Below are 13279 nucleotides of genomic sequence, written 5' to 3'. Positions count from 1 at the left end.
AGTCTTAACCACTAGAGGGCCAGGGAAGTCCCATGTTTTGTAAATTTTAAAAATACAAAAAGAGAGCGAATGTATAGTATAATGAGCCCCTTTAGATCCAGCTCGTCTTTATTCCCATCCAGTTTCATACTTTCCCATGACCCAGTTAGTTTGAAACAAATACCAAATGTTACACAATTTTATTCTAAAAGATATGGGCACTTAAAATTTTTTTTCTGTTTCTTCTTGTTTCTTACAACTTTATTAAGATTTAATTCAAATACAGTACAATTCACCACTTTAAATTATATACTTCAATGGCTTTTAGTGTATTCACTGAGCTTTGCATCCATTACGACAATCTGTTTTAGAATATTTTTATTATTCCCAAAAGAAACCCCTTTCCCCTTAGCTATCACACTCCAGTTTCCCCATTCCCCAGACCTAGGCAAACACTCGTCTCCTTTATATCTATATAGATTTGCTTATTCTGGAAATTCATAAAGATGAACTCATACAATAATACATAGGTTTTTGTGACTAGCTTCTTTCTAATGTTTTCAACGTTCATCTATGGGTATGCAGTGTGTAAGGATTCCATTTTCTTCATACCTTCCTCAAGATTTGTTATTGTCTGGGTTTTTTTTTATTCTAGCCATCCTAGAAGCTGTGAAGTAGTATTTCATTGTGGTTATAATCTGCATTTCCCTGATAGCTATTGATGTGCTTTTTGATTGCTATTGGTGTGCATCTTTTCATGTGCTTATTGCCCATTTGTATATTGCCTTTGGAGAAATGTCTACTTAAATCCTTGCCTGTTCTTAAATTAGGTGATTTGTCTAAATGGCTTATAAGACTCATTTCTATAGTATAAATTCCAGTTGATTATCATATGATTTGCAAATTATATATATAGTTTATAGTTTATATATATATATATATATATATATATATATATGATTTGCAAAACTTCTCTCCTGTGGGTTGTCTTTTCGTTTTTTGGTATCTTTTGAAGGACAGAAGTTTTAAATTTTGATGAAATCTTAATTTATTAAGTTTTTAGTTTTATCACGTGTACTTTTTTTTAATGCTTCCTCTTTTCCTTCTCCCTTCAGCCCCTGGCAATGACCAGTCTACTCTCTCTGCTTCTATGAGTTTGATTATTTCAGATCTATCATATAAGTGGTATCTTATAGTATTTGTCCTTCTGTGTTTGACTTATTTCGCCTAGTATAATTTCCTTCAAATTTGGTCTCCCAGTAAATTGTGGCGGATAGGGATATTGGTTTTTCCTCATGATGTCTTTGTCTGGTTTTGGTTTCAGGTTAATTCTGGCCTCAAAGAATAAGTTAGGATATATTCTCTCTCCTACTCTTTGGAAAAGTTTGTGAAGGATTGACATTAATTCTTCTTTAAATATTTGGTAAATTTTACCCATGAAGCCAAATGGTCATGGGCATTTTTATTGAGAAGGTTTTTTAAAAAAAATAATTTATGTTTTAATTGGAGAATAATTACTTTACAGCATTGTGGTGGTTTTTGCCATACATCGACATGAATCAGCCATGGGTGCATGTGTCTCCTACTAGTCAACCTCTTTTCTTATCATAGGTCTATATAGATATTTTATTTTTTTTGAGCCACTTTCAATATTTATTATTCTAGAATTTGTCCATTTTATATCATTTATCTAATTTATTGATGATAACTTTTATTTTTTTAATTAATAATTTCTCTTCTATAGTTTCCTGTGCTATGCAATAGGATCTTGTTGTTTTGATAATACTTATTTCTATAAAGTTGGTAATGTTTTCCCCCTTTCATTCCTGATTTTAGTAATTTGAATCTTTTCTTTTTTTCCTTGTTTAGTCTAGCCAAAAGTTTGTCAGTGTTGTTGATCTTCTCAAAGAACAAACTTTTGGTGTCATTGATTTTTCTCTACTTAAAAACTAAAAGCTTTAAAAATTGTGGTTAAATACATGATATAAAACTTAACCATTTTTAAGTATATAGTTCACTGGCATTAAAACTCTTCATCTTGTAAAACTGTAACTCAGAACTTATTAAACAATAACTCCCTATTCCCTCCTCCCTCCTCACGTCAGCCTTTGTAACCTTCATTCTGCTTTCAGTCTCTGTGAGTTTGATCGTTCCAGGTAGCTCATATAAGTGGAATCATATGTTTGCTTGCTTCACTTAGTATAATGTTTTCAAGGTTCATCCATGTTATAGCAGTGTTTTGAAATATCCTTTTTAACGGCTGAATAATATTCCATTGTATGTATACACCACATTTTGTTTGTCTGTTTAGTCTTTGATGAACATTTAGCTTGCTTCCAGCTTTGGCTGTTGTAAATAATGCTGCTATGAACATGCATGTAAAGTTCTCTCTTTGAGTTCTTATTTTCAATTCCTTTGAATATATACACAGAAGTGGAATTATTGAATCATATGGTAATTGTTTTTTTACTTTGTTGAGGAAACAGCATTCTATTTTCATATGAATTTTACATTCATAGCATCAGTGCAGAAGAATTCCAATTTCTCCATATCCTCCTCACCAGTAGTTATTATTTCCTAGTTTTTCTCATAATAACCATCTTTTTTAAAATTTAAACTTATTTTCTATTGGGGTAACAATATTGTGATAGTTTCAGGTGAACAGCGAAGGGATTAAGCTATACATATACATGTATCCTGGAGAAGGCAATGGCACCCCACTCCAGTACTCTTGCCTGGAAAATCCCATGGACAGAGGAGCCTGGTAGGCTGCAGTCCATGGGGTCGCTAAGAGTCGGACACGACTGAGCAACTTCACTTTCCCCTTTCACTTTCATGCATTGGAGAAGGAAATGGCAACCCACTCCAGTGTTCTTGCCTGGAGAATCCCAGGGACGGGGGAGCCTGGTGGGCTGCCGTCTGTGGGGTCACACAGAGTCAGACATGACTGAAGCGACTTAGCAGCAGCATACATGTATCCATTCTCCCCCAAACTCCCCTCCCATCCAGGCTGCCACATAATATTGAGCAGAGTTCCATGTGCTATATAGTAGGTCCTTGTCAGTTATCCATTTTAAATATAGCAATCATAATATCCATCTAAATGTGTGAGAAGTGACATCTTATTGTGGCTTTGGTTCACATCTCCATAATGATTAGTGTTGCAGAGCATCTCTTTATATGTTCGTTGGTCATTTGTTTATCTTCTTTGGAGAAATATCTACAAGTCCTTTGCTGTTATTTTAATTGGGTTATTTTGATTTTTTGTTTTTGAGTTGTAGGAATTCTTTATATAAGAAGTCTGGATATTAATTATTTACAGATATATGATTATATTAATTATGTACAGATATATGATTTGCAAATATTTCCCCCCATTTTGTAGGTTGCCTTTTCATTTTGCTTGATTGCATCCTTTGATGCATAGACATTTTAAGCATATGATATAATGCCATTTGGATATGTATATATGGATATAGATGTAGTCTGTTTTGGCTTGTGCTTTTGGTGTCATACCTAAGAAATCGTAAAGTCCAGTGTCATAAATCTTTCCCCCTATGGATTTTTCTAATCCATACAAAAATACAGTTTTCTATGGATATGGAAATCCATATAGTTTTTAGTCTTATGTTTAGATGTTTAGTCCATTTTTTTCCCTTCCTTCAGTTAATTTTTGTATATGGTGTAAAGGATCCAACTTCATTCCTTTGCATATGGAGATGCGGTTTTCCCAATGCCATTTGTTAAAGAAACTGTTCTTTCCCCCAGTGAATGGCCATGACACCTTTGTCAAAGATCATTTGACTATAACCATGATGGTTTATTTCTGAGCTCTCTGTTCATTTACACTGGTCTCTATGTCTGTCTTCATGCCAGTAACACATTATTTTAATTTGAAACTTTGTAGTAAGTTTTGAAATCAGGAAGTGTGATATTCTCTCTCTTTATATACTTTTTATTTCTATTATTTCTGCTCTGATCTTTATTATTTCTTTCTTTCTTGCTCTAGATTTAGTTTGCTCTCCTGTTTCTGGTTTCTTGGCAATAAATTAGATTATCGATTTGAGATCTTCATTTTTAATGTAAATATTTACAGCCCTGATTCATCTGCCATGCTCACTAGGAAGGACCAATGGCTTACATTGCTGTTCTTATGGAATTTTAGTAGATCTTGTTGAATAAATATTTTTATATATTTTGTATGTCGTTAGGATAATTTCCAGAAACTTTAAATCCTGGGTTTATAAAAACAGTCTTTGCCAACTTTGCCTGTTTTGCTGGTGAGTAGTTCCACAGAGTTCCTCGTGATCCCATCCTGGAAGTGGAACTCCATGTGGACACTTATCATAGAACAGTCACCTTCCATTTCTTGAATATCCTTCCAGATGTGTATTGTATATTTCTGTGTAAATGATCTTTTTCAACACTGTACATTATACATACTTTTCTGTCTCTTGACTTTTTTTTGAGTTAGTATCTTGGCATTTGTTTTGCATGTGTGTGTGTGTGTGTGTGTGTGTGTGCCTGTGTGTGTGTGTGTGTGTGTGTGTGTGCAGTTGCTCAGTTGTATCCAATTCTGCGACCCTATGGACTATAGCCTTCCAGGTTTCTCAGTCCATGAGATTCTCCAGGCAAGAATAGTGGAGTGGGTTACCGTTCCCTTCTCCAGGGGATCTTCCTGACCCAGGGATTAAGCCTGCGTCTCCTGCTTTGGTAGGCAGACTCTTGACCACAGAGCCACAAGGGAATCCCTTTTGTTTCATATTTGTACATAAAGGACTGCCTCATTTTTGTTGTCTCGGTAGTATTTCATTGTATGGATGTAGTACAAGTTAAGCATATAAGTTATAAATTGAGTTTTTGAGTTATTTCCAATTGCTATTAAATTAAACTCTAATGAATATGTTTGACTATATACACTATTTCATACATGTGTAAGTGTGTCTGTTGGATAAAATTGCTCCACATGAATTGATTTCAAAGGGTATATATTTCTAATTTTGTTCAGTTCAGTTCATTCGCTCAGTCATGTCTGACCCTTTGCGACCCCATGAACCACAGCACACCAGGCCTCCCTGTCCATCACCAACACCCGGAGTTCATTCAAACTCACGTCCATTGAGTCAGTGATGCCATCCAGCCATCTCATCCTCTGTCGTCCCCTTCTCCTCCTGCCCCCAATCCCTCCCAGCATGAGTCTTTACCAATGAGTCAACACTTCGCATAAGGTGACCAAAGTACTGGAGTTTCAGCTTTAGCATCATTCCTTCCAAAGAAATCCCAGGGCTGATCTCCTTCAGAATAGAATGGTTGGATCTCCTTGCAGTTCAAGGGACTGTCAAGAGTCTTCTCCAACACCACAATTCAAAAGCATCAATTCTTTGGCACTCAGCTTTCTTCACAGTCCAACTCTCACATCCATACATGACTACTGGAAAAACCATAGCCTTGACTAGACGGACCTTTGTTGGCAAAGTAATGTCTCTGCTTTTCAATATGCTATTTAGGTTGGTCATAACTTTCGTTCCAAGGAGTAAGCATCTTTTAATTTCATGGCTGCAGTCACCACCTGCAGTGATTTTGGAGCCCCCCAAAATAAAGTCTGACACTGTTTCCACTATATCCCCATCTATTTCCCATGAAATGAGGGGACCAGATGCCATGATCTTCATTTTCTGAATGTTGAGCTTTAAGCCAAATTTTTCACTCTCCTCAAGGGGCTTTTTAGTTCCTCTTCACTTTCTGCCATAAGGGTGGTGTCATCTGCATATCTGAGATTATTGCTATTTCTCTTGGCAATCTTGATTCCAGCTTGTGCTTCTTCCAGCCCAGCGTTTCTCATGATGTACTCTGCATATAAGCTAAATAAGCAGGGTGACAGTATACCGCCTTGATGTACTCCTTTTCCTATTTGGAACCAGTCTGTTGTTCCATGACCAGTTCTAACTGTTGCTTTCTGACCTGCATATAGGTTTCTCAAGAGGCAGGTCAGGTGGTCTGGTATTCCCATCTCTTTCAGAATTTTCCACAGTTTATTGTGATCCACACAGTCAAAGGCTTTGGCATAGTCAATAAAGCAGAAATAGATGTTTTTCTGGAACTCTCTTGCTTTTTTGATGATCAGCAGATGTTGGCAATTTGATCTCTGGTTCCTCTGCCTTTTCTAAAACCAGCTTGAACATCTGGAAGTTCATGGTTCACATATTGCTGAAGCCTGACTTGGAGAATGTTGAGCATTACTTTACTAGCCTGTGAGATGAGTGCAATTGTGCGGTAGTTGGATCATTCTTTGGCATTGCCTGCTTTTGGGATTGGAATGAAAACTGACCTTTTTTAGTCCTGTGGCCACTGCTGAGTTTTCCCAATTTGTTGGCATATTGAGTGCAGCACTTTCACAGCATCATCTTTCAGGATTTGAAATAGCTCAACTGGAATTCCATCACCTCCACTAGCTTTGTTCATAGTGATGCTTTCTAAGGCCCACTTGACTTCACATTCCAGGATGTCTGGCTCTAGGTGAGTGACCACACTATCATGATTATCTGGGTCATGAAGATCTTTTTTGTACAGTTCTTCTGTGTATTCTTGCCACGTCTTCTTAATATCTTCTGCTTCTGTTAGGTCCATACCATTTCTGTCCTTTATCGAGCCCATCTTTGCATGAAATGTTCCCTTGGTATCTCTAATTTTCTTGAAGAGATCTCTAGTCTTTCCCATTCTGTTCTTTTCCTTGATTTCTTTGAATTGATCACTGAGGAAGGCTTTCTTATCTCTCCTTGCTATTCTTTGGAACTCTGCATTCAAATGGGTATATCTTTCCTTTTCTCCTTTGCTTTTCGCTTCTCTTCATTTCACAGCTATTTGTAAGGCCTCCCCAGACAGCCATTTTGCTTTTTTGCATTTCTTTTCCATGGGGATGGTCTTGATCCCTGTCTCCTGTACAATGTCACGAACCTCCATCCATAGTTCATCAGGCACTCTGTCAGATCTAGTCCCTTAAATCTATTTCTCACTTCCACTGTATAATCATAAGGGATTTGATTTAGGTCATACCTGAATGGCCAGTGGTTTTCCCTACATTCTTCAATTTCAGTCTGAATTTGGCAATAAGGAGCTCATGATCTTAGCCACAGTCAGCTCCTGGTCTTGTTTTTGCTGACTGTATAGAGCTTCTCCATCTTTGGCTGCAAAGAGTATAATCAATCTGATTTCGGTGTTGACCATCTGGTGATATCCATGTGTAGAGTGTTCTCTTGTGTTGTTGGAAGAGGGTGTTTGCTATTACCAGTGCATCCTCTTGGCAAAACTCTATTAGCCTTTGCCCTGCTTCATTCCATATTCCAAGGCCAAATTTGCCTGTTTCCGCAGGTGTTTCTTGACTTCCTACTTTTACATTCCAGTCCCCTATAATGAAAAGGACATCTTTTTTAGGTGTTACTTCTAAAAGGTCTTGTAGGTCTTCATAGAACCATTCAACTTCAGCTTCTTCAGCATTACTGGTTGGGGCATAGACTTGGATTACTGTAATATTGAATGGTTTGCCTTGGAAACGAACAGAGATCATTCTGTCGTTTTTGAGATTGCATCCAAGTACTGCATTTCGAACTCTTCTGTCAACCGTGCTGGCTACTCCGTTTCTTCTAAAAGATTCCTGTCCGCAGTAGTAGATATAATGGTCATCTGAGTTAAATTCACCCATTCCAGTCCATTTTAGTTTGCTGATTTCCTAGAATGTCAATGTTCACTCTTGCCATCTCCTGTTTGACCACTTCCAATTTGCCTTGATTCATGGACCTAACATTCCAGGTTCCTATGCAATATTGCTCTTAATCGCATCGGACCTTGCTTCTATCACCAGTCACATCCACAGCTGGGTATTGTTTTTGCTTTGGCTTCATCCCTTCATTCTTTCTGGAGTTATTTCTCCACTGATCTCCAGTAGCATATTGGGCACCTACTGACCTGGGGTGTTCCTCTTTTGGTATCGTATCATTTTGCCTTTTCCTACTGTTCATGGGCTTCTCAAGGCAAGAATACTGAAGTGGTTTGCCATTCCCTTCTCCAGTGGACCACATTGTATCAGACCTCTCCACCATGACCCGCCCGTCTTGGGTGGCCCCACATGGCATGGCTTAGTTTCATTAAGTTAGACTAGGCTGTGGTCTGTGTGATTAGATTGGCTAGTTTTCTGTGAGTATGGTTTCAGTGTGTCTGCCTTCTGATGCCCTCTTGCAACACTTACCATCTTACTTGGGTTTCTCTTACCATGGACGTGGGGTATCTCTTCATGGCTGCTCCAGCAAAGCGCAGCTGCTGCTCCTTACATTGGACGAGGGGTATCTCCTCACCGCCGCCCCTCCTGACCTTGAACGTGGAGTAGCTCCTCTCGGCCCTCCCGTGCCCGCAGCCACCGCTCCTTGGACATGGGGTAGCTCCTCCCGGCCGCCACCCCTGACCTCAGACATGGAGTAGCTCCTCTCTACCGCCACCCCTGACCTCAGACGTGGGTTAGCTCCTGTCAGCCGCTCCTGCACCATCGCAGCGTGGCACTCTTGGCCACCGCCCCTGACCTCAGACATGAGGTAGCTCCTCTCAGCCTCACTTCTGCAAGGTCCTGCGAGGTCCATCGCAGGCGGCATGCTTCTTTTGTTAGGTGTAATTTTGTTAGGTGTTGTCAAATTGCTTTCAGTAGAAGTTATACCAACTTACATTACTGCTAACAATAAATGGGAGTCCAGTTGCATCCAATCCTTACTTGGAATACTACATGACGAATCACAGAATAGAATTAATTTTCTTTAAGTTAGTTCTTTTTTCTTCCCAGACTGTGTGCATGTGTGTATACATCTTAATTATAAGATTCAGTCTCTAAAATGATAAATGCTATCAACTTAGACATAGGTAAGCAAACTTGTTTTGTGGGTTCAGGAATAAATATATTGTTTTAAATCAGAAGTGTTTCAAAAAAATATTTTAGGAAGGTTGATTTTTTTCTTTTTAAGATTAGAATATAATTGCTTTACAGTGTTGTTAGTTTCTTCTGTACAACAGAGTGAATCAGCTATGTGTATACATATATCCCCTCCCTCTTGAACTCCGCTGCTGCCATCCCGTTCCTCTAGGACATCACAGAACACTGACTTGAGCTCCCTGTGCTATACAGCAGGAAGGTCGATCCTTGAAAGTTTAATTCTAACAGCATTGTGCACATTTGGCAAAATGTGTAACTAGGATTTTGTAATTAATGTTTCTGCATGATTCAGAAAATACTGGGCTTTAATGGCACTCTTTCTCTTAAAAGAATTCCTTTTGAGCCTTGTCACCAACTTCCTGCTCCTTATCGAATGATTGTACCTTTGAGGTGATAAAAATAACCTCTGATACTATGTTAGTGTGATTTAATTCTGACAGTTTTACTTTGCTGAATTATCACATTGTAAATATTTTGAATTGGCCATAGTTTTAGAGATAATTTAGTAAACTTAATTTGGCCAATCAGTTCTCAGTATCAAAGAGCTCAAGTTACTCCATGAGTCTGGACATTTGTCAAACTTATGTTTCAGGAAGTTCTGAAGCTCTTGGTTTTCTTATCAATTACTTTTGAACTAATAATTAGATATATCTTTGTTTATTCATTCAACAAATATTAGGTGTCCACTATGCTTTTGATGGGCTAAATCTGCCTACAATGCAGGAGACCCTGGTTTGATTCCTGGATGGGGAAGATCTCCTGGAGAAGGAATAGGCTACCTACTCCAGTATTCTTGGGCTTCCCTGGTAACTCAAATGGTAAAGAATCTGCCTGCAATGTGGGAGACATGGGTTCAATCCCTGGGTTGGGACGATCCTCTGGAGGAGGGCATGGCATCCCACTCCAATATTCTTGCCTGGAGAATCACCACGGACAGAGGAGCTTGGCGGGCTACAGTCCATGTTGTCACAAAGAGACAGACACGACTGAACGACTAAGCACAGCACAGCACAGCATACTTTTGACACTAGGAATACAGTGCCTAAGAAGATAGCTACCATCTCTGTCCAAATGGAGTTTATTCTAATGAGAACAAGCAATAAACAAGTCATGAAATAAGTAGATGTGATCATTTTAAACTTTGAGAAATGTCATGAAAGGCAGAAACAGGGTGGTGTGAGAGTGTGTGACTGGGGAGTTGTCAGGGATGAGTGTTCAAAGAGGGCCTGTTTGAAGAGGTGACAGTTGATCTGAGATTTCTTCTAAAAGATGAGAATAAGCCAACCTAAAAATAGCTAGAAGAAGAGCATTCTAGGCAGTGGGGACAGTACTTAAAGGATTCAGGGGAAAAAAGGAAGGCCAGTGTGACTTAGATTAAGGAACAAGAGGAAGCAACAGTTAGAACTGGACATGGAACAACAGACTGGTTCCAAATAGGAAAAGGAGTATATCAAGGCTGTATATTGTCACCCTGCTTATTTGCAGAGTATAGACTTATATGCAGAGTACATCATGAGAAACGCTAGGCTGGAGGAAGCACAAGCTGGAATCAAGTTTGCCAGGAGAAATATCAATAACCTCAGATATGCAGATGACCCACCATTATGGCAGAAAGCGAAGAAGAACTAAAGAACCTCTTGATGAAAGTCAAAGAGGAGAGTGAAAAAGTTGGCTTAAAGCTCAACACTCAGAAAACTAAGATCATGGCATCCAGTCCCATCACTTCATGGCAAATAGATGGGGAAACAGTGGAAACAGTGGCTGACTTTATTTTGGGGGGCTTCAAAATCACTGCAGGTGGTGATTGCAGCCATGAAATTAGAAGACACATACTCCTTGGAAGGACAGTTATGAGCAACCTAGACAGCATATTAAAAAGCAGAGACATTACTTTATCAACAAAGATCCAGAGAGTTGGACTATAAAGAAATCTGAGCACCAAAAAATTGATGCTTTTGAACTGTGATGTTGGAGAAGACTCTTGAGAGTCCCTTGGACTGCAAGGAGGTCCAACTAGTCCATCCTAAAGGAGATCAGTCCTGGGTGTTCTTTGGAAGGACTGATGCTAAGCTGAAACTCCAATACTTTGGCCACCTGATGTGAAGAGCTGACTCATTGGAAAAGACCCTGAGGCTGGGAAGGATTGACGGCAGGAGGAGAAGGGCACAACAGGATGAGATGGCTGGATGGCATCACCGACTCAATGGACATGGGTTTGGGTGGACTCCAGGAGTTGGTTATGGACAGGGAGGCCTGGCGTGCTTCAGTTCATGGGGTCACAAAGAATCAGACACGACTGAGCAACTGAACTGACTGACTGATAGAATAACAGGATAGGTTATTTTGTTTTTGTGGGGAGGGCAGGTTAAGAATCAAGAATCAATCAGTTAAGTAGGACCTACTTAAGTTTGAGATGCCTATTAGATATCCAAGAAGTGTAAGTAAGCACCTTGAAACAGGGACCTTTAGAGCTCAAGAGAGGTGTTGGAGTGTGAGAAATAAGTATGAAATTCATCAGCATGGATGATACTTCATCAGTTCCAAAACTACTTTTTTTTTTTTCTTTTTTTTGCTTTTTAACTTTTCAGAGATTGGGATGCATCATGTGATTGATGTCAGCTAGGTAGCAATCATGATAGAGTTTTGCTGTTTTAAGTGTGTACTGGCAGATTGCCAGAATCAGACCTTGCAGATTGGATGTCAGCAGCGTGGGGGAGAATTGGAGATGATATTGGAGCACTATATTAAGCCCTTAAAATCAAATGACTCAGAGGAAGAAGGTAGAGAAGCGGTGAACCATACATGTTTTGGACGTTTCCTTAAGGCAAGGGCCAAAAGTAGGTTAGCTTTTTGCAGTTGAGACCCAAGCGCCGTAGCTTTCTGTTCCTTTAAGAAATGCTGCATAATCCACTCTCTGGCACAGAGAATGATACTGTGTGAAGATAAACATAGATGTCCACAACCCTCAAGTAGAAAAGTAATTCAGAAGAGTTAGACTCTGAATGTGAAGTTTTAGAAATAACTTTCACCATTGAATTTTGTTTTGATTTACCATTTCATGTTGGTAAAAATGATATATGTTCAAAATCTGCCTACATCTAAAACTCACTCATTGTAAAATATAAACTTCTAATTGTGTTATACATGGTTTGATCAGCAGAGTTATTTCTCAGTGATTCATAAAAAAGATTGTTAGAATTTATGGCTTTTCAGTGCAGTACCGTAGGTGATAGTTAAAGCCAGAGAATAACTAGCTAGCTCACCTAGCTCTTGAGTTTACATAAAGTATTACAATTTCAGAAACCTACTGTGTACACAGACTGCCTCACCAGACTTCGTCCTCATCCTTCAAAACTCAATTCAGATAATCATATTCCTCAGGAAAAACCTTCTATAACACCTGCCATCTCCACCCGTGACTGAGTCCAGAATTTTTAAAAATGAGGCCGTAGATTAACAAAATGGTGCTCACTTTATCTGCTGTGATTTTATCTTCTTTCTGTTTGTGCTTCTAGGGACAAATATGAAAGGTTATAGTGGGTGTTTATTCAAAAGGATTCCAAGAATGTTGGTAGGAATAGAACATAGCAAATGAATCAGACAGTGAAGAGCCATCTTAATTTTCTGGTAATTTCTGCTAACCAAATAATTTCATCCCCATTTCTCTCCATTTCCTTTTTTGTTTGTTTTTTTTTTTTGTTTTAAAGGAATGCCCAGAAGAAAGGAAAGTAAACATGAGCTCTATTCGGGTAAGGAAATTTATTTTCATCGTGTGCAGGGATAAAGCTTCATTTCATCAAAAGGATTTATACCTTTAGTTTTCCCCAAATCCCAAGTCTGCTGCCTAGGCAAATTCAAAGTAAAGTATTTGCTTTCTGAATTAATTCCAGTGACTTTTATGTGACTTCATTGGCACATACCGTCTACATAGATAAAACTATTCATAGTTTGACTCTTGCTGTTGTGTCTGTGCATCGTCTTATTTTATAATACACTTGCATGTAGTCAAAGTGTGACTGTAACAAAACCAAACAGTTGTCTCAGTATAGAAACTCTGCTGTGTACATATTTAATATAGCCAGTAATGTAATAATGTCTGCTCCTGTGCTGTGTACTTTAGATGTTAAATTCCTAGAGTGCAGGAATGATGACCCATTTCCATTTCACAGTACTTATTCAGCTGAACAGCTACATTTTTTTGTCAATAAAATAAAAGGAATATTTAGCCCTTAAATTTTGGGTATGCTCTACTTTGAATGTTGCTTTAGTGACTGAGTTTTAGTAAAGAACATGGCTACTCGAGCTTACTCTTGGTGTGCACATCCAGGA

General features: G+C 38.7%; 1 protein-coding gene across 1 annotated transcript in view; it reads left to right on the top strand.

The window, feature by feature from the left end:
- CENPI (centromere protein I) overlaps positions 1-13279 on the top strand; it is a 52780-nt gene that overhangs the window by 39169 nt on the left and 332 nt on the right. The window contains exon 20 of the mRNA XM_052663480.1: positions 12658-12699. Within this exon, the coding sequence (XP_052519440.1) occupies positions 12658-12699 (42 nt within the window). The remainder of the gene's footprint in view (positions 1-12657; positions 12700-13279) is intronic.

Source organism: Budorcas taxicolor, chromosome X (assembly GCF_023091745.1).
Source record: "Budorcas taxicolor isolate Tak-1 chromosome X, Takin1.1, whole genome shotgun sequence".
NCBI lineage: Eukaryota > Metazoa > Chordata > Mammalia > Artiodactyla > Bovidae > Budorcas > Budorcas taxicolor.
This window is presented reverse-complemented; position numbering and strand designations above follow the sequence as displayed.